The sequence below is a fragment of the Colletes gigas genome, unplaced genomic scaffold (assembly GCF_013123115.1).
Source record: "Colletes gigas isolate AHSC1104 unplaced genomic scaffold, ASM1312311v1 Colletes_gigas_Sc00007, whole genome shotgun sequence".
NCBI classification, from domain to species: Eukaryota; Metazoa; Arthropoda; class Insecta; order Hymenoptera; family Colletidae; genus Colletes; species Colletes gigas.
This window is the reverse complement of record NW_025106636.1, coordinates 284,848-306,157: the sequence shown is the minus strand read 5'-3', so window position 1 is coordinate 306,157 and position 21,310 is coordinate 284,848. Positions and strand designations below refer to the sequence as shown.

The following is a 21,310-nucleotide window of genomic DNA, read 5'->3' as shown; positions in this document are numbered from 1 at the left end:
TGAAGTATACTCATTCGTGTAATAATAAAAATGTTGGGCAGTCGAGATTCTTTTGCTAAAATTGTTGATTTATATGCTTGTGTTAGCAGCAGAAAAATATAATGAAATTATACAAAACAAATAGTTATTAGATTTTATTTGTATTTTTGTAATAATAAAATTCACATATTCGTAAAAATTATACAACAAATATTTGAATACGAATTATTATAATTCTATGAGAAATGTTAATTGTACTGAAATACATTGAAAAAATAAATAAATTCATTTATGCCATGTACAGAAATTTTTAATATATTATTTGTAAATTTGTACACCGGCACCTCCCAAGGTTGTTAATGTAACATTAAAACCATCTGCTATTAACTTCCGCGAAATACTTGAAATAGTTTCTGGCTGGGTATCTGGTAATAATAAAATATATGCATATCCACCACCACCGGCACCTGTAAGCTTCGCTGCTAAAGCATAATTTTGTGCTTCCGCGCAAATCCTGTCTAAAGACGGATGCGAAACATGACACGTGGCTAACAATCCTTGATTCATGTTAATAAGTGTCTGCAAATATACACAACATGTAATAAGTTTGTTTTTCATAATCAGTAACAGTGTTTTAACACTTACCATTAGTTCTTTGTAACCTTCGAAGAGAGATTCGTTATCAGAGTTTGAAAGATTATTAATTTTTTTAATAATTTTAATTGCTTCTTTTGATATATTATCAATTGAATCCATAATCAGATCGATAATAGCAGGATACTTGTGCTTCAGTTCTGCTAATTTTTCTATCAATGCTTTCGTACTTCTACTAACTCTTGTATCTACCAATAAAATTTTCATAGTTTGCGTACTGTCTGTTATTCGTTTTATGTAATCGCCTTTCTTAAATTCTATTATCGATCCGTACGTGCAGACAGAATTATCTATTCCCGATGGAGTGCCATGCACAATTCTTTCACAATTTAAAGCATATTTTGATATAATTTCTAAATCAGAAATATCAAACATTTTACAAATATTTTTTTGCAAGTGCGACCAATGTAAGAAACACGCAGCAAGGCTAACTGCAAACGAAGCAGAACTACCAAGCCCAGAGCTAATTGCCATTTCAGTATTTAAGTGAATTTGAAAAGGTTTTACGTTAATTTTGTCTCTCTTTATGGTATAAATAAGAAGATAAAAGAACACTTCTAAACTAAACTTTTGTTGCAAATTGCTATAACCAATATTACTGACAAACTCTTTTATTCGATTATAAAACATTTCGTGATTCTCTATGCACTCGGAATTTCTGTCGATAAAGAAAAAATTCTGTATTTGTTGTAAAGGTACGTTTACAAATAAATTTACTTTCGGAAAACATATCTTAATAATTTCTTCTATTTCCGGCAATTCAATGAAATCTATAATCGTACGTAAACCTAAACTAGCTGCAACAGCAGTTTTCCCATACACTACAGCATGTTCTCCATAAAGAATAACTTTTCCTGGCGCAGAAACTTTGAATTGAATCATTTTACGTTTAATTAGTTTCCTTTTCGTAACACCTAACAGACAAAAAAAATTTCATTTTGAAATTAACAAAACATAATGTTAACACAAAATAAAGTAATTATTTATTTGTAAGAATTCTACGTTAACGCATAACGTATACCTTTTATAATTTAATCGATTGACATTAATGCTTCTGTTTGGCTTATCTAAAGCAAAATGGATCAGTTCGTTTGCTTTTTCCACTGTTCCGGTGTTAATGTCTTCTGAGAAAATGCATGGATCGTTTTTAGTTCTTCTTCCAAAGCTGCATTCACCAATCTAAAATATTAATATGACGTGTAACAAATTGTAAATAGACCTTATATAATTTCTGAAACACTTTAATAGAATCTTTTAGATGCATGGAAATACGATACCTGTGACGTTGTAGCAAAGGTTTGCCTTCAAACGCATCCGAAACAACCACTACAGAAAATTTAGCACCACAACCATCAGACTGATCTATCACTTCCTGTAACATTTAAAATGAGACAAAAATTAATTAACGCGCTCTAAAATTGATTAATCGATACGCCGTTATAAAACTTGTGTTGTTTACTTTAGAAATATGTGCGGTTTTGCTAACATTTACTTTATTATCGCATAATATAAAAATATCTTTTCAGATCACACAATATGCTTACAGAGCAAAATCTATTTTACTACTGACTCATATTAAACCAGTATAAGCAATATTGTTATGTTAATTTAGCAAACTAATATTCAGTAATGGGACAAAGTTCAGATCCATATTGAAGATTATATAATTTAAAAAAAAATGCAATCATCTAGTATTTGTTAGTAAAGTTGGTGGCATGTATTACCGATATTGCATATATTATAACAATAACATGGCAATAAATAATCTAAACAGTACGTTGTGGCTCTTTGTGTATAAATACACGAAAATACGTCGCGAAATATGAACAAATAAAAGCTATATTTTAAATTGATATCATGATTTTATAAATATTGCAATCGAATATACATAATTTTACATAAGGAAATATTCATGCGTTTATGTTAGAATACATTAATCGAAAAGTAAAAATTTATAAACCTTTATTTATTATTTATTTCGAAAATTAGAGAAATATGATTACAGGCGAATTTGTGAAAGACGAAATTGGATGCAACATTTTTTTATTTACAATTATTTAGTACGATGTTAATATTTATCTGCTACGAAAATTTTGCAATATAATTGTTTTGCTATTAAAACCGTGCATACACGATCTCTTGGAAGTTGATGTTTATTTTCAAGGACGTATGCATATTATTTCAATAAGTTGATAATCATTTGCAAAAGACGTGCATTTACGTCCTCTGCAAGTATAACGCTTTTTATTTGTATAAATATTTTTCCAATAATTCGTGGAACATCATTTTTTTAAGTATAGTGTGAGTGTTTCTATTTATTTCGCGAAAGGGTTCGAAAATATAGTATTAATACACATAAGTTAATTAATTAATTTTATTTGAGATATTATAAAATATTTCCTGGTGTACAAAACTGCTTATAATTGAAATATATATAAAAAATAATGAAATGCCCACAGGAATATACGGAAACTAATAACACAAATAAGTCTGGGTATCTGTTAGGAGGTTTCAAGAAACGACTAACAATAGATAATATTATTATTCCTAAAATCGAGCTGTAAAACAGAACTACTATCCACAAATTTAGATTGTAACTTAAAATTACATTCGAAGCCTTTTTGTAGTAACACGATATATATCTTTTAATTTTTGCAAAAAACGATTTTTTCTTATTACTTTTTACTTTTATTTTCGTTTGCCTTTGATTGGCTGTGACGCGTACGTCGTGTGTCGAATTACCATTGCCTGGTAATTTGATATTATTAAATACATCGGGACACATCCAAAATATAAAACAAACGTAAAACGTTAATGTAGCACAATATGGTGTAAACAAATCGTCTTTTAAAAATAAAGGTAACATACTGAAGTGTGAAATTATTAAAAACCAAAAACAAGAGAATGGATCCGTTTTGAAATATAATAAAACTGGAATAGCAACGAGCAGAATTGATTTTTCATGAACTTGAAATGAGAAAAGAAAAAATGCCAATGCGCAATTAATAAGGGATGTAATGAACTTCTCTTTTTGCGGATTTAGATATAGATTTATACAACTTGGTAAAACTTCAAACATTGTCGCTATCAAACAAATTTTAGCCAACTGAATATTTGTAAAAGCATTACGTATTTTATAAAATACGTTTATGGTACACCAAACGTTAGCAACTTTGTCTTCGAACAGGCCCCTGCCAAACGGAAATAATCGTGAAACAACGTTCGTAAATATTTCCAAGTTTTTAAAAAAAGGTAACCAAACGATGGCAAATGTTGAAACGACCGTAACCGATATGCATAACAGCATCTTTAAATTAAATAACCATGACGCTTTTTTCAAAGGCGAATACTTTCCAAGTATGTAAAAAAAGATTGGTAATGCATGATAGAGTTCCATTTGTTTATAATTTAATGCTACTACGAATAGAAACGATCCAATAATATATGAATTTTGGAGCATGGCTGCAACCGTGCTGATAAATAATCCCAATGATACGCAATTATATTGAAAATGACCATGATCTATTAATATTAAACCTGGATAAATGAGCATTATTAGAAGAGAAATATGCTTTCTATTAAAACCAAATAAATTTGATATTTCTTTTTCATTAGCTTTTGATGTTTGACTAGAAAACATAAAATATATTATGGACGGTATATAAACTAAAATATCTGCGCATAAAACCGTAAGTCTCATGAAATATTTATGATCTTCGGATGAAATGCCTCTAGATTCGTGTAATTTTACGTACGAAGAATTAATATTATTAGCGATATAACCCAGTAGAAGACTATGATATGCGGATAAAGGGGGATAGTCTAGCCCCCAATATTGTAAATCATTGTCTGTTGTATTGGTATACCATTTGTCAATAGGAAGATTTAACGTTATTTCTTGCCAATGTCGTTGCGCCTCGTAATCTCCAAACATTGGAGGCTTTCCTTGGCCACTGTACGAATGGTACGTAACGCACCATCTTAGAAGAATGGCAAAAAGTGAGATTAATATAATCTGCATAATCCCTTTCATTTTTATACATATATGTATTAATCTTCAGGAATTTATCGTGCAAGCATACCCTCGGTTGCAATTAATAAATGTCTCAGAAACAACGTTCTAGCGACCTAAGTTCATAGCAGAGAATTCGAGGTTAGAACAAACACAAAATAAGAAAAGAAACAAATGAATGTTTATGCACGCATAATAAATTACAGAAAATACGTACCACATGTGAAGCGTTCAATTTCTCGATTAGTTTATTTTTAATATGAACTTCAGAATAGGGCATATTTAACCATATACTTTTTAAAATCTGCACTTCACTACCGGTGCTTTTTGAATACGTGGAAATTTGTTACAATGCATACACTTTGCTTACAATGTACAAATGTACATAGTTCATTGACTAAGTACGCAAATATACAGACGAATAAAAATTGAAAGTTGAAAACCTTAGGAGCGTAATAAGGAAAATTATTCTGTCTTTTGTTTTATAATCCGAATTCTCTTTTTTATTTTAATCTATCGTCAAGATCAACGTAATGTTTTCGTGGTTTTAATCAGAATTTGGGCACCGTCGTTAAAAACAACATTACATCCTGTTTATAAGTTACTTTATGAATGACGCTAATGTTTTCATACTTTAAGCCGTAATTCAGTACTCCGTGTAGTCTATGACTTTGTTGTTAATTATGTGTATTTAAATAACTATCGCAGATAAGAATTTCCGGAATTTTTAAGGAAATTTCAATTCTACTTCTTATACAAGTAGATAGTAATCAGTAATTATTGGTAAAAAATTAGAAATTTTGAAACTATTGTAACTCTGTTAAAAATTATTGTAAAATTATGATTTTTTAACAAAAGTATAGTTAAAAATCTCTACTTTACAATATCATGGTTTGATTTTCAGTTTAATTTCTGTTTCCTGTGTATAAAACGTCTACAACAGGCAAAATAAAAGATCAACGGGCCCAAATGAAACGGGGTCCTGTGCGCAAACAGAATTTGATACAATCGATATTTCGATCAGTCTATTTAATTTCGTTTGCTGTTCATTTCGAGATCGTTTTATCTCCAAAAAAATTAATATTTTATTCCTGTATAAAATTATAATCGTTAGTGGTTTTCAACATTTTATTTCCCATTGACGTTTGCGCATGATTCCAATAAGCATGGATTCCTCGGGTGGTGTACGTCTTCGTCTACCTCTGATGTTCCGTCAGTATCAACCAATCAACGACTCTAAGAAACAATAAAATAGATCTATATCCTATTGTTATATATTGTTAAGTATTATTTAATATTCGAGAAAATGTCTCAAGCTTATATTCACGCGTGCGAAAGGGCTGAATTACTAGGATTACCGATACCGAGCGAGGAAGAATGGAAAGAGACACGAGAGGCTGAAGATAATGCCAATGACGACGACGATGAAGTGATTCAGGTAATTGCATTAACATTTCAATAGAAAATAATAAATAACAGCAAAGAACTTTCTGTAGTTCGTTGTTTTGCAATACAGTTAAGTATTTAAAAAAATTTATAAATTTTATACTATGGGCCTAATTTACTTATTTACAAACTGAAGCTATTTAAGAAATATAATACACGATAAATTAGAAAGTTTGAAATTTTATCCAAGGAGAGTACTCAAATTCTCGAATAATTTATAGAATTTGGCTACCTCGGACGAAGCCGCACAACGGATTAGCGGCGGCTTAGACGAATTTAATAGTATTCTCAATGCAACGCAGAAAAAGATTAACAGATTCAAGGTTACATTGTTGATTAAATAATAATCTTGTACCGTTAAATTACCAGTTAATAAAATTGAACTACTTTCAGACTGTTTGTGGTAGTTTAGGTACTTTACTGAAAGTAAAAGTAGGATCTAGAAACAATGCATTGGACGATAAAAACATTGAACAGAACCACAATGAAACGACGCATATTCACGATGAAACAGCTGCCGACAAAGAGGAATTGATAGCAGAATTATCGGAGGAGGAGAAAATTCTGGATAATACAAAACCTAATCCATCGACGCCAAAAAAGCTAGACATCAATGAAAAAATGGGTTCCCATTTGAATAAATTAGATTCGCTTATTACAAAAGCTGAAAATGTTCAATACACTATGCAACATCAAACAAAGCAAATGAAACAAATTCTAAAATAATCATGGATCTACGCAAAAGTAGTATCTTGTTCTAGTATTATTAGACTATTCGAAGTTAAGATGCTACTTTTTATTTGTTGCTAACAGCGTAATTAAAGCTTGCTTAATGTTATAAAGAATGCGATTTTGATTACTGCGAAAACCTGTATGCTGCTAGTCAAAAATTTAGTATACAGGATATGAAATACAACGACCTTTTTTAAAGAGAACAAATAGTTTTGTTCAATTGCTTGTTGTACTTTAATTTCATGTCGATGTGTTATGCGTATAATATATAAATTTTCAAAGAAAAGCATAATCGCTTCTTTTGAAAAGTTTATACATAATCGAGAAACTCAATGAAAATAAATGTTTCTTTGTACTACCGTTATCATTAATTAGATTTTGCCTATTTATTATTAACATTCGGTACAAACTGTTCTTCCTAACGTATTAGTTAGTCTGTATCTATGCGATATAATGAAACTACATGTCATAATAGAATCTATTGTGTCTAATATGCAAGACACTATAATTATTTTATTATAGATACGAATCCTCAGTAATAAGTTTGAATATTTTCAAAAACCACGTGTATTTCTTTCTATGAAAGAACGATTAAAACGATCGGGATAAAACCATTGTATAAACTAGAAGAAACAACATAAAACATATTTTCTGTTGAAAATCTAACTATAGTCGATGATAGTTATATTTGGAATTTCAGGTTATTAAAATATAACATAGTTGATTATAAAATCAATATATATGTAAAATGTAAATTTCTTTTGTACTATACAGCATTTAAATGTATGTATATTTGTTTAAACATATAATACCTTCCCTTCGAAATAATATGCTCATACTTTTCGTGAAAACAAATTATCAAAGTTCTTAAACAATGATATTTATCGCTATTTATTAATTGTAACAAGCGATTACAAGCTGTTATGATACAATATATTATATATATATGTATATGTAGGCATTATAGTATTATGTTAAATTATTTCTTTACAGATATACAACGATAATCTTAATATACTGATACAGATTTTATGTAATTTTATGCAAGAGACAATGCCTAGCCTAAAGTTGACTGTATATGTTTGCAACTGTTAAAAATAATTTATTATTGTTATAAAAATAGTAAAAATCGTTGCAATATCTGAAATCAGGTACGAACAGTGTCAATGTGCTATGCATATAATATTGTTTGTTGAATTAGTTCCTGTTATCGTAGGTTTTATAAATGCAAAGTTATTACCGTTATATTTATTTAAAAAGGAAAAATATTGTAATGGAATCGTTGTTCGATAATTATATTTTGAAACTAAATTGTATTTTTACATTAGCAATTAAAATAAATTAATTATTATACTTATATTTTGTATAATTATACCATTTTTTACACATATACAAAAGACAATTAACGATGCCTACACAATAGCAATTAATTTCCTTGTATTTAACAAGAAAATACTTTCACAATATTTTGCAGATGTATTTGCAAGAATGCAATTTTAAACGAGTTTTGTTAGCGTTAGAGTGTTTTTCACATAATATGTGATCATTTCAAATTGTAATATCAATAACAATATAATAATGAGCACAATAAGTACGATAAATCAGTAAATCAAGAATGTCAAGTTCATTTGACCGATCGATATTTTAGGTTGTGTCTACACTAGAAATAAATTTTCGTCTAGTATGTTATTATTTGACATTTACGAACGTTTTTTACACGCTATTCGATAGAAATATATTTTAGTTAGAGATATACGATTCTGAAAGATGATCTTTTTAATTAGTTCTGACACAAATTGATTTTGCCATTCGTTTAGTATACATTTCCATTTTCTTTCGTTCTTTCTGAATTTTATGATAAAAACAAGTATTTTGTCGAGGCTTCTACGTTTTTCTCATTAAACATTCTTAAAGAATTATTGAAAAGTACATTAGCTCGTTAAAATGTTTATTTTCAAAAGCTGGCAATATTACGGTCAGTAAGATCTCCTAGTTTTAAATTTACTGTTGTCGACTAAGTACGTGATTAACAAAAGAAGATTAATTTATTATTCAATTTCTGATTGATCTTTCTCTTTGCAATATTTTAAATATAAATGTACAGATCTAATAAATTGAAAGGTTCATTACGAATCTTAACGTATATACTCCTATTTGACGTTCAAAAGACAATTCTTTGTGTTAATAGAATGTTTCAATTTTTCGATACTCGATTTATCTTGTCAGCGATTTAATCCATATACATATAGGATTTCCAGAAATCTGACTAAACTACAATAGTTCCTTCCTAAGCGAAAATAAAGAAGGAATAATTTCAAGTTAAGGTCGAATTGCACTATATGTATAGTGTACACAATTTTCAAAAACTTTTTTAATTTTTAGGTAATTTCGACGAAATGTAACCTGAAAAATGATCAACAATTTCGATGTTTTCAATTTAATTCTGATTATTCTCTTTAAAAACGCCGTGACCCGCCGGCGGATCACACCAACAGTTAACGTGTTAGACATGTGTACACTTGCTATTCTAACGGTAAGTTTATGATCATTTAAATTCTGCAGTATACTTTGTATGCATTTCTAGGTCTTCGATAATAATTTGCAATCTTCTCGGCATAAATTCTACAAATTTTTAGATCACTCCTAGTGACATACCAAGTTTTCTAAATCGTAATTATTTTATGCGCTAAACATTTCGAGTGAATCGGGAAGCATGAGGCTGTCGGTGAACGTTTACCAAATAGTTTAGAAGGTATACGCGTTTCCCAAGCATTAATATTAACGCGGCGTATTTCTATTTATACGCCTGGTATATCGAAAGAAAGAAAAAGGAAAAGAACGGTGAAGTTAGAAATTGTCGAAGTTAAACGTTCAGAAGTGAATTGTGATTTTTACCTTGTTATCCCGGTCGGCGAGGAGGAAGGGGCGTGGAGGGGACAGGATTTCATCCAGTTGGCCAGAGGGAAATGGGCCAATCACAGTGCAGTGACGGTTGGCGGAGTCGGGAGAGTTCGGTTGCAACTAGGTAAGAACGGTTTCCTTCGTGAATCTTTCGCAATTCGTTTCGGTTCGTCCAGGAGGGAAGGAACGCTCGATGCGCAATAATAATATTTCACGTTGCAGTTTATCGTACATAGGCAACGTTAAATTAATTTCACGTTCTTAGTGTCTTTTCATATTTGACGCACGGCATAAAGCGTTGGCGTACGAACCCACCGCGTCTCCCACGGTAAAATGCAAGCGATGCATCAGATTTCGATAGTGCCTGTGAGTGACAGTGTTGTTTGACAGTTTAACGTCCCCCACCCCTCGGCAACATAACGATTCCCACCTCGGTGAAATGCGTGCAGCTATTAAAAGGATTAACAGAGCATAAATCGATCGGATTCCATTTGGTACAAATGGTGTGAATCCTTCCTTTTTTTCGATCGAGGAATTTCGTCTCGGTGAGTGTTAGGAGCCTTTCTTACGCGAACTAAATTCGGACCGACTTTCACGTGGCGTGCAAGGAAATTTCGATGTTTCGGTATGTAGGGCGTACCTAAAAGTTATGTACAAGCGGGCTCATCGCATCGGATGGTTCCTTGTACAAAAAATATGTGGAATAACTTTTTTCGTTCGAGGCTTAGTTTTCGAGAAAATCGTGTTCGAAGATCCTCTTTGTACATATGTTAAGGTATAGTACGGTTTTGCCCAGGTTACGTTTGGACCGATTGCCTGGACCAATTAAATCAATGTATACAAGATGCATTTGAAAATTTAAAAAGTCAAAACGCATTATCTTAGCGTGTGTGTTTGTAATTAGACGAACACAACTTTGTGTAGAATAACGAAAACGACGTTCTAACAATGTTTAGTTGTGCGTGCATTCACGAATCCAGTAGTTTATAAATGCTGCACAGGCATTGTTGACAAACACGATAAGCGATACAAGTCGCTCGATGCAGCGCATGTAAAAAAGCGGATCTTTACATTTGATTTTCTCGAAAATCAAGCTTCAGACTTTATGTTTTTTTTTTACATAGAATTACCTGGTGCCTGCTTGTACATAACTCTCAGCCTTATATAAGTATTTAACAAGAGGAAAAGTGCCATTTTCACGATGGAAAGACACTGGAAGAAAATCAGTAAAAAGTTCCTGGGAATAGCGATTTAGTTATTAAACAATACCTGATATTTGCTTAGGAATGTACCGTTTGTTCAATGATTTCGTGGCTTATCATTGGACACGTATGAAAATAGAATAAGACTTTTCGGTTAATATTCTGTCGCGCGCAAGAATAAGCGACATTCTTTCCGTTGACGCATTGTACGCGCACAATGACTTTCATTCTATTGCTATTTGCTGAGTCCGCATAATGAAGCTTAGTGTCGTACAGCGTGGCCAGCAATGGACAAAAGTAAAGAAAACTAAAGTTTCACATGTTAAAATACTAAAAAGGAAACGTAGAATTTAATACTATCCATAATTTTTATTGAGTTTTCCAATTCGTTGTGAACAATGATACCAGAAATTTATTTTAATTTAAGTGGGTTTTAAAATAAATACGTGCCGAACAGTTTGTGTTTTCAATTTGATTTATGTAAGTTATATTTGAAACTGTCGAATAATTTTTTTACGATATTAACAACATTATTTTATGGCAATTTAAACTTCAATTCAACGGATATTTTAGCTGTTTGCCGGAAGCGAGATAATAAAAATATTCAAAGGTGTTTTTTTCGACAGTGTAAATTCACATTGGCGCACGCACGTCTAACTGGAATTGAAACAGTGCGTGCCGGAAGTCGCACCTGTAAATTTCTAGCTGTTAGTCTGTGTAACGAAGGCTCGTATAACAACATGGCAAACGATTTTACGATTCCCCTTTGGACCAGGGACTAATTCCACACGGAACGGTAGATGAGAAACGAAGAATAAAATTTTTAGAAATAACGTTGGTACATTTGTTTACAAACATGATTAACGTCATAGTTTACATTATTATCGCGTATATGAATTCAGCAAAATGTAATCCCGATTACGCTTGCCTAGATCAAATTACATAATTGGATAGACAGTTCTTCATACGCTTTTAAGATCTACAATTATAATTACAATTGAATGGTAATTAATGTGTCATTAGACGTAATGGTATTATCTTTTTTACCGCGACCTGATGTCACTTCAGATTTCATTTTCCGGGATAACTTTCAAATGCTACATAGGATTGGCGAAATTGTAGGTAAACGCCAGTGGTTGGGCAATCGTCGACAGAATAAGAGGATTCTTTCGAAACCGCTCGCGCTTATATCGTTTCGGTAAATTTCGTACAACTATTACATTATTTACTCTCGTTGGCCAGTTTCCCAACAAGAATTTATTTAGATTGTGTGCACATTATTCACGGTGCATAGAATTCGGGGAAACTTTCCTGATCTCCGAAATACCGGTTTTCTTTATTTTATTGAAAATATTATACAGGGTGTTTGACTATCCCTGGGAAAAATTTGAATGGAAGATTCTGGAGGCCAAAATAAGACGAAAATTAAAAAATTTCAAATCGTTCCGAAAAAATTATATTTAGTTACACGGGTCAATTACAATCATTTTTTATCATTAGACATACCCTTGAAATTCTACCCACTTTCGAGAAAAAAATTCGAGAAGGTACTAAAATTTTTAGACGAAATTAAAAAATTTCAAATCGTACTAAAAAATTATATTTAGTTACAGGGATCAATTACAAGTATTTTTTGTGAATAGACATACCCTCGAAATCCTACCCGCTTTCGAGAAAAAAATTCGAGAAGGTGTGAAATTTTTCGACAAAATAAAAAATTTCGAATCATTCTGGAAAAATTGTTTTCGGTCGCGGGGGTCAATTACAATCATTTTTTATCATTAGACGTACCCTCGAAATCCTACCCACTTTCGAGAAAAAAATTCGAGAAGATGTGAAATTTTTCGAAAAGATTAAGAAATTTCGAATCGTTCTAAAAAAATTATTTCTAAGTTCTGGGGTCAAATACAACCATTTTTTTGTGAATAGACATACCCCCGAAATCCTGCGCATTTTCTAGAAAAAAATTCAGTACTGGCGGAACTTTAAACGTTAATAATTTTTTAACAAAGCCTCCATTAACAAATTAGTATTCTTGATTTTCGTCTTATTTTGGTCTCTAGAATCTCCTATTAAAATTTTTCCCAGGAATGGCCGAACACTATACTATTTACGTTTTTGTAAATAGAATTGGAAGAAGAAAAATCTGAAAATCGTTGTTATTCTATCTATGGAGGATGTATAAATGTCGGAGGAAATATTTCGTGAACGGTTGAAGTTGGAAAAAAAAGTTGAATACGCGCTTATAATAAAATTGAATTTAATCGAGACGTACAAGATTAATTAGGTCACGTGCTCACGTTGATCTCTATTAGCATGGTCGTCGACCGTCATAATGTACCTTAGCGCTCATTTGAATTTATAATCGTGACTCATATGCTTATCCTCGGCAAATATTTGTCGGAAAATATTACATTCAAACGCCAGATGTGATTGTTGAAAGTATTAAAACAAGGTTCCTTTGGTAATCGTTTAACGTTGCTGTTTCTTAATAGCACCGAGGTGTAATTTATTTATTTATCTCTGTCGACGAAGAAAAAAAAAACCATTAATCTAAATAAAAGTTTTACATTTTAAATTGACCTTTTTGCAAATAAAATCCATCTTGTGATTAGAATATATAATAATAATATTTCCTCGTTCGTATATATGTATATATATACATATATAATGATCGATGATAATGATCTAAGTTGTTATTATATTGTACACTAATAATAGTTGAACATAAAATAAATAAAATAGGGTACCAAGGGGTTCCTTTTCTCATTAAATTTCCATTACAGTCTTTGCTTCGTCCGAAGCGTAATATTTATGATCGATGTGCAGTCATGAAACGTATAGCGATCGAATCACGCGGTGTACGAATTCCACGAGTACGTCCCAGTTGCAGTTGCAGATAAAATTAACACAAATCGTTTCGCAGAAAGAATTTAACGTAATTTTGTTCATTAGAATCAGCACAGTAATTTACTAACTGGTATCGTTATATTCGTCGAAGGAAATATTTTTCAGAAAGGTACTAAAAAAAACACAAATAGGTACCGCGTTAGCATCGCGTGTCTTCATCAAGATCGGTTTCCAAACCTAATTTTCATTGTTTCTATTACCCGACAAGATCACATATATATTTTACTAACGTCCAACTGTATAGGTATAACGTTCGTTACAGGTGAAATGAGAATCCTCATTGGACGCGAACTATTGCATTTCAAGAACGTCGGTCGATAAATGCGTGGCAATTGTTGGAAATCATGTGATTGGACCGTGCTTCTTGGAACGAACATTAACAGGTGCAGTGAATAAACGTTTTTTCTCACAATTTTTTAAAACACTCCATCAAGGGAAACACGTTTTTAAAACGATAATAATTCAATTGATTCGTATTATTTTAAAAATACAAGGCACGATTCGTTTAATTAAAGTAAATTAAAGTATGCGTGTGTTAAAATAATACAGATGTCGTTTTTAATTAGTTACATGTAGTTTTGACGATACATTTCGTTCCTCGTTACAGATTCGAAAATGATAGATTTATTATTAATATATTGCAATAATATTACATTTATCTGTACGGTGTGTTCGGGCCACCATTGAGAAAAATTTTTATGGGAGATTCTAGAGGCCAAAATAAGACGAAAATCAAGAATACTAATTTGTTGATGGAGGCTTCATTAAAAAGTTATTAACATTTAAAGTTCCGCCGGTACTGAATTTTTTTCTAGAAAGTGGATAGGATTTCGGGGGTAAGTTTATTCACCAAAAATGCTTGTAATTGACCCCTGTAACTAAATATAATTTTTTTAGTATGATTTGAAATTTTTTAATTTCGTCCAAAAATTTCACATCTTCCTGAATTTTTTTCTCGAAAGTGGATAGGATTTCGGGGGTATGCCTATTCACCAAAAATGATTGTAATTGACCCCTGTAACTAAATATAATTTTTTTAGTACGATTTGAAATTTTTTAATTTCGTCTAAAAATTTTAGTACCTACTCGAATTTTTTCTCGAAAGTGCGTAGAATTTCGAGGGTATGTCTAATGACCAAAAATGATTGTAATCGACCCCTGTAGCCAAAAATAATTTTCCCCGAACGATTTGAAATTTTTTCTTTTTACCGAAAAATTTAGGCACCTACCCCCTGTCGATTTTTTTTAAAAATTAGTTTTTTCACGTTCAATAAAAATATAGAAATAAATATATACCATAAAAAAAAAATTATAACTGAAATTTAAAAAATTAACTCTCTTGATCGCATCGATGAAACATTTGCAAATTGAAGTTATTTTACTGTGGAAATTTAGAGTTTATTGAGATTACAAACGCATATGTATGGGTGTGTTTGTGCGTGAAATTATGTTTTGCTCGTTTGTTTAGATCGTTAAACAATTTGCGTATTTAGCAGTTTACGGCGGCGCATGTTTGCTCGGATTCGCGCGAAAAATACGAGATATATTTTCCCCGTGAAGGCAAATTCTTGCACGTATCGCGGGAATTGTCACGTAATCGTACAAAATTTCTACGATTTATCTTTTCGAGCGATTCGTTTACAACGATTCTCCGCATGTCGCCGGTGTCGATAAGGAATAACGATTTCAGCGATCTAATAATGTATTGGTGTACCCTCTTGTACATTGTCTCTAAATATAGCCGGCTCTCTTCTTATTTTATCTGTAAAATGTCTTCAAACGTTTTGCCTGTATCGCTTTCATTACGGATAACGTGTATAAGTCGTGTTTCAATTTACAAACGTAATTTCAAATATTCCGCATTAATTTATACGCTTCTAGTAACGTGAACTTACACACAACGTGTACGTAATAGGTGAACGTAATTTTCTTCATTTTTATGCATCGATGCATTTAGAAAAAAAAGTGGATTTTTATAATTTATTTCAAGTTGCTTCAAAGTAAAAGTGTTATGAGTCTTGAACTCTTAGGCTTTCGAGAATGGGGGATTCTACAGGCCAAAATAAGACGAAAATCAAAAATATTAATTTGTTGATGGAGACTTCGTTAAAAAGTTATTAACGTTTAAAGTTCCGCCAGTACTGAATTTTTTTCTCGAAAATGCGCAGGATTTCGGGGGTATGTCTATTCACCAAAAATGATTGTAATTGACCCCCGCAACCGAAAATAATTTTTTTTAAACGATTTGAAATTTTTGTATTTAATTGTTAATAACTTTTTAACGAAGTCTCCATCAACAAATTGGTATTCTTGATTTTTCGTCGTATTCTGGTCTCTAGAATCTTCCATTCAATTTTTTTTTTTTAAGATTTAAAAAATAAAAATGCAGTTACGTCCATAACAATTGTAACTCGTAAGTGTTTCAAGAACCGAAACCCATATTATTATTATTTTTATAACTGTTTTCCTTGGTCCGTGATACTCGCCGAAAATGATTTATCGAATAATGGAAGGTCTCGAAACGTGCACAACCGGATCATCGTCGCTCCTTGGAATTGCTTGATCGAGATCCACGGCTCGTAATAATCCAAAGGTCTGTGAACAATTGTGGTTTAGTGTTTAATTAAAGACGCATCTGCTCAGCTATTAATAACTCGTTGCTTATTTTAGGTAAATGTACAAAATATTCTATTCGATATGTTGGAGCAATCAAGAGCAGGACATAACAACGACGCTTAATTTTCTGCCCGCCGTGTGCGTGTGTGCGTTTTAAAGAATCGTTTGACGCAGCTCGCCAACGCGTCATTCCCGTGCAAACTGATTAAACGTTCGTTTGTAAATTTTTTAAAAATATTCTGCTCTCACGTACGGGCTCAATAAACGGAGAATTTTTAAATTTTCCTTCGCGAAAAATGTACGTTTTATCGGTCGCGGTCGCCCCGTATCGCAAATGAGTAATAACGTTAATTGACGCAGAGGGATTGGAATTTAAACAGATATCGAATAATGAAAATGTACGCTTCGATGATCCCGTATGAATTTTTTATATTGGCAAAGATGTGGCAATTTAGCGCGAAAAAGGAGGAGAAAATCTTTCCAGATTTGATACTTGAACGTTTCGGGATTCGTAAATATTATTTTTTAGGAATTTACGTTGAATTTGATTGCAATGATCTGAGTATCGTGTATAACTTTAAAGTGGAAGTAATTTTCTTTTTGCCCTTAGAGAGGACTAGTTTCGGATATTGTTAAGGCGTAGAACAACCTAGAGTAGTGTTCAGGCTGACCTTTGTTATGAAAACAAAATTGCGTGCACATATTATTGCAGCATAGCGTCGCCGTCAGTTTATATATAGATTCGACGGATTTTCCCATAGAAACGTGTCATGAAAATATCCGTATAGTACACGAGTACATACGAGTGTACGTTGCGGTCGATTATTTCTGTCATCTCGACTGCCTCATCGTTAAACTAAAATTCGCCCGCTGATATACACGTTTTAACACTTGGTACAGTTTTTTAATTCCTTTGATAGTTTCAGCATCAGATATAATTATATAAGATTTTTATTACTTGCACCACCACCATCACCAATCATCGTCGTCGTTGAAAGAACCATACGAACTCTACATACCTGTATTCTTACGTTTTACACATGTATCTATTTCAGAGTGTACTCTTTAAATCATGAATAAGAAAACATGTTTACGCGATCACTGAAAGTCAGTTGTGCGTTGTTACTGTTTCAGGATTGTGTCGTATCTATTCTACATGAATGTTTGGAGATCCGCCAGATATTGTTGGAGAAGGATCGGTTTCGGATCTGAGGGACGTAGAAGGATGGTGGGATAATCCTGGCATCGCAGCCTGGAGTTTCGCCCTTTTGGGCTGTTTTCTACTAAATGCCACTCTTTTGCTGGCATTCCTCGTACGTCCCTCGTTACGGACTATCTCCAACAGGTTCGTGTTTCTTCGAAATTCTGTACAACCATGAAAAAACAAAATCGAGGAACTAAATTTTTTTATTTCAGGCTTTTTTGTTGTTGAAGAAATTGATTTTGAATATTCACCAAGTAGAGTATTCACCGTGTAGAACCGAAAATCATTTTTTCACAATGATTTGCAATTTTTTAATTTCACCGGAAAAATTTGTCTACCTATTCGAATTTTTTTCTCGAAAATGCGTAGGATTTCGGGGTTATGTGTATTCACCAAAAATGATTGTAATTGCTCCCTGTAACTAAATATAATTTTTTTAGAACGATCTGAAATTTTTCAATTTTGTCGAATAATTTCATATCTTCCTGAATTTTTTTCTCGAAAATGCATAGGATTCCGGGGGTATGTGTATTCACCAAAAATACTTGCAATTGATCCCTGTAACTAAATATAATATTTTTAGTACGATTTGAAATTTTTTAATTTCGTCTAAAAATTTCGGTACCTACTCGAATTTTTTTCTCGAAAGTGCGTAGAATTTCGAGATTATGTCTAATGACCAAAAATGATTGTAATTGACCCTCGCAACCGAAAATCATTTTTTCAGAACAATTTGAAATTTTTTGTTTTCACCGAAAAATTTAGGCACCTACCTCCTGTCGATTTTTCTTAAAAATTCGTTTTTCATTTTAAATAATCCTACCATGAGTAATGTGGTAATGCAATTTATTAATACAGAATAAAATACATAAAATTCTTTTATTCGTCAACTGTTTAAGATCGACGTCATTGCTAGCTGCATACGACTGATTTCTTTTTTTTAAAAATCTATTTAAAATAACGATGTGTATATTTCGATCGGTTTTCAGGTTCGTGATGAATCTAACCGCGTCGAATCTGTTGGTATGCGGCATCATAAACACCCTGTTGATCATGGACGCTTCGTCGTCGACGGCTGCCGCGCGAATGGAGGAATCGAGATCCGTGGGAAGCATTTGCGGCTCGTCGGAGGCAGCCATCACCGTCGTCACGACATCCTCGGTACTTTCAGTTCTTTTAATCGGCGTGGATCAGTACTTTGCCGTGGTGGATCCGCTGCGTTACCGAGCGCGGGTCGACAAGCTAAAGTCTGGAATATTGATAATGTCCATCTGGCTGATCTCGATCGTTTTCGGGATTCTCGCGTTCCTAAATCCGAATCCACGAGGCTTCTGGCTCTCCTGCGCTCCTATGAACGATCGTACCATAGATCCCTCGACAGTGTCGACGGTTGCTGGTATAGAGATCGAAACGAACGAACCGAACATTACTGGAACGTTCGATCCATCGACAAACGAGGATATAGATCCGACAGAGAACGCCACCGCGATCTTTGGTACGCTTCTCGTGGACAGTACCATTAGCTACGGTTTCGTTTACGCGGTTCTGTACAGTATCTTGGCCTATTTCCTACCGTTCGCCGCCGTATGTTGGATCTACGTGAGCATCTACGCGGCGGCGCATCGAAATTCCGAAAGGGCGAGACGCAGCGGATCCAGGCCGATCCTCTCGTCGGGCAGCTTCACAGAGGAACAGAACGGCCCCCACAGACTGCAACGGCTTCACGCCGACACTGTCGAGGACTTCCGTAAGCTGCAAAAGATATCGAGCTTATCCTCCATCGACGAGACCAGCGAGACCGTGCAAACCACCGGTCAGGTATCGCGAAGACGTTCGTTCTCCTCTTCGATCTCCATCGAAGTATCATCCCCGCCTGTCGACGACCACGCCACGGGTATCGTCTTCACGGTGGGCTCGAAGAGAATGGAAGTGTCCGATCCTCAGGAAAATTGCAACGATCTCGATGGGAAGAAATCGTCCGGAGATTGGTCCGACCGCCAACGGGGGAGCAGCAGCGAGTCCGATTCCAATTCTAATTCTGATTCCGAATCTGAAAACGAAGACGAAGATGAGGACGAGGACGAGGACGAGGACGAGGACGAGGACGAGGACAAGGCTCGTTTCGATGTTGACGAGTTGGAGAAATTTTCTTCGAAGGTTTCGGCGGCCCTCGAACAGCCAAACGAAGCTAAAACCGACGCGGAATCGGGAATTATGTTCAAGGCTCCTTTGGAAGACAGATCGAGGCCAAGGTTTCAAGGTAACAAGATCGAGAGGGAGGAGTCCGTGATCGGTAGACAGAACACGACGGAACGTTCTTCCGCTTGTCTGTTGACGCCTATAGTGACGATCACGCCGGCGCCCGCCAGGAACGACGACGGTTTGCATCGCGTGTCGAGCATAAGAAGCACCTCGAGCTACATAAGCTCGCTGAAGGATAGAATAAGCAACGGTTCGATATTCAGGCACAGAGAGGAGGCCAGGGCGGCTAAGATAAGCGCCCTGGTCATAGTGATGGGCCTGATCTGCTGGTCACCGTACGTGATCATATTGGTGATGAAGAACCTGCCCAGATCCATCGATCAACACCTGTCCCACAGATACGACGCGTTCACGTCCAGTTTTTTGATACTGGCCGCCTACATCAGCCCGTTGCTGTTCGGTTATCGCTCGAAACGCGTGAAACGCGAGCTGAGAAGGTTCTTCTGCTTCAGGCGGGAGCTGTCTTACAAGAACAACAGGAGCCTGATGGCGAAGAAAGTATTAAAGAGAAGGCACAGCAGCACGCTCAGCCACCTCGAAATGGATCACAAGTACAATATTTTTAATTGCGTGTACGGGAAGAATCGATGGCCGAAGGAGAAGGTTCAGTTTGTGCAAGTACCGGACACCGCGTTGACCGTGGAAACGTGCAGAAGCAGCTTCTCCAGCGGTGCCAGTACTCAGATTTCCAGCACCTCGACGGAGGAATGTTGACCATCGTCGTAACGTTCCTCGAATTTTTCGCTAACACTAAACCAACCGACGCTTCGTGTAGACTCGTTCCTACCATGACCAGTCTTTCGTTTTCTCTTCTACGAGGTAACGTACTTTTAATTTTTCCATTATATGGACATAAAGTTGTCGAGATGTCTTTTTACTGTTGCTCAAAATGTGCATACTTGGTACTTAAACTTTCGTTAATTCTCATGGTAGATTCTCGGATGGAAGATCAAACGCCCTTGAAAACGAATTTTGTTTCAAGTCGATACACCATAATTGGTTCCAGAGAAAACAATCATTTACGAAAAAATAATAGTTTTATTGCTGAAACTTCTGAAATATAGAAGACAGCATAAATTGGAACAGTAGCTGTATTCATCGGATGGAGGATGAAGAGACCTTTGAAATGAAACTTGTTTCGAGTCGATAGCGTAATTGGTTCCGGAAATACGAGGGTTCGAAGCGTTTGTTTACTTTTCATTGTTTACGTCGCGCGGTCATTGACCTCGCGGGCTCAGACAGAGATAGTCGAATCAAAGAAGCTACCCTTTCACGCAAATCACGATATCTCGAAAACGAAAAGTCGGATCGACAAAAACCAAAAACCATTTCAAAGAGGAAGGTTCGCCGCTTCTAACACCACTGTTAGACTCGATCACGGATAAAGCACAG

The 21,310-nt window shown here is 34.2% G+C and overlaps 4 protein-coding genes across 12 annotated transcripts; 2 read left to right on the top strand and 2 right to left on the bottom strand.

Annotated features, from left to right (window-relative positions):
* Positions 1 to 225: 225 nt before the first annotated feature.
* On the bottom strand, positions 226 to 1,794 carry LOC122396398 (mevalonate kinase). The gene is made up of 3 exons (XM_043394749.1): positions 1,655 to 1,794; positions 625 to 1,547; positions 226 to 558 (listed from the first exon to the last, which is right to left on the bottom strand). Exons 2-3 carry the CDS (start codon positions 1,513 to 1,515, stop codon positions 298 to 300), a joined length of 1,152 nt encoding a protein of 383 aa, XP_043250684.1. The 5' UTR covers positions 1,516 to 1,547; positions 1,655 to 1,794; the 3' UTR covers positions 226 to 297.
* Positions 1,795 to 2,993: 1,199 nt separating this feature from the next.
* On the bottom strand, positions 2,994 to 5,281 carry LOC122396396 (dolichyl pyrophosphate Man9GlcNAc2 alpha-1,3-glucosyltransferase). Its single transcript, XM_043394746.1, has 2 exons — positions 4,863 to 5,281; positions 2,994 to 4,761 (listed from the first exon to the last, which is right to left on the bottom strand). The coding sequence occupies exon 2, from the start codon at positions 4,664 to 4,666 to the stop codon at positions 3,020 to 3,022; it is 1,647 nt and encodes a 548-aa protein (XP_043250681.1). The 5' UTR covers positions 4,667 to 4,761; positions 4,863 to 5,281; the 3' UTR covers positions 2,994 to 3,019.
* A 349-nt stretch (positions 5,282 to 5,630) lies between these two features.
* On the top strand, positions 5,631 to 7,451 carry LOC122396399. The gene is made up of 3 exons (XM_043394750.1): positions 5,631 to 6,083; positions 6,313 to 6,414; positions 6,485 to 7,451. Exons 1-3 carry the CDS (start codon positions 5,952 to 5,954, stop codon positions 6,815 to 6,817), a joined length of 567 nt encoding a protein of 188 aa, XP_043250685.1. The 5' UTR covers positions 5,631 to 5,951; the 3' UTR covers positions 6,818 to 7,451.
* A 2,358-nt stretch (positions 7,452 to 9,809) lies between these two features.
* LOC122396394 (muscarinic acetylcholine receptor M3-like) lies at positions 9,810 to 21,302 on the top strand. Of its 9 annotated transcripts, none has more exons than XR_006259036.1 (5): positions 9,895 to 10,269; positions 14,099 to 14,219; positions 17,587 to 17,797; positions 18,646 to 20,737; positions 20,852 to 21,302. XR_006259036.1 is itself a non-coding variant. In XM_043394739.1 (5 exons), exons 4-5 carry the CDS (start codon positions 17,613 to 17,615, stop codon positions 20,630 to 20,632), a joined length of 2,172 nt encoding a protein of 723 aa, XP_043250674.1. In that variant the 5' UTR covers positions 9,895 to 10,269; positions 14,099 to 14,219; positions 16,350 to 16,429; positions 17,587 to 17,612; the 3' UTR covers positions 20,633 to 21,302. The 9 variants fall into 9 exon arrangements, 8 of the variants coding, with proteins under 8 accessions (XP_043250678.1, XP_043250674.1, XP_043250675.1 ...); XM_043394739.1 differs by adding an exon at positions 16,350 to 16,429 and having other exon boundaries at positions 18,646 to 21,302; XM_043394740.1 differs by adding an exon at positions 16,350 to 16,663 and having other exon boundaries at positions 18,646 to 21,302.
* Positions 21,303 to 21,310: the final 8 nt, after the last annotated feature.

Excerpts from the sequence above, each read along its gene's own strand:
- LOC122396398 (XM_043394749.1), bottom strand. The coding sequence starts at position 1,515 with ATGATTCAATTCAAAGTTTCTGCGCCAGGAAAAGTTATTCTTTATGGA. Across the intron at positions 559-624 it reads AAGGTTACAAAGAACTAATG|ACACTTATTAACATGAATCA; the intron begins GTAAGTGTTAAA and ends GTATATTTGCAG.
- LOC122396396 (XM_043394746.1), bottom strand. The coding sequence starts at position 4,666 with ATGAAAGGGATTATGCAGATTATATTAATCTCACTTTTTGCCATTCTT.
- LOC122396399 (XM_043394750.1), top strand. The coding sequence starts at position 5,952 with ATGTCTCAAGCTTATATTCACGCGTGCGAAAGGGCTGAATTACTAGGA. Across the intron at positions 6,084-6,312 it reads ACGACGATGAAGTGATTCAG|AATTTGGCTACCTCGGACGA; the intron begins GTAATTGCATTA and ends AATAATTTATAG. Across the intron at positions 6,415-6,484 it reads AAAAGATTAACAGATTCAAG|ACTGTTTGTGGTAGTTTAGG; the intron begins GTTACATTGTTG and ends AACTACTTTCAG.
- LOC122396394 (XM_043394743.1), top strand. The coding sequence starts at position 17,613 with ATGTTTGGAGATCCGCCAGATATTGTTGGAGAAGGATCGGTTTCGGAT. Across the intron at positions 17,798-18,645 it reads TTACGGACTATCTCCAACAG|GTTCGTGATGAATCTAACCG; the intron begins GTTCGTGTTTCT and ends ATCGGTTTTCAG.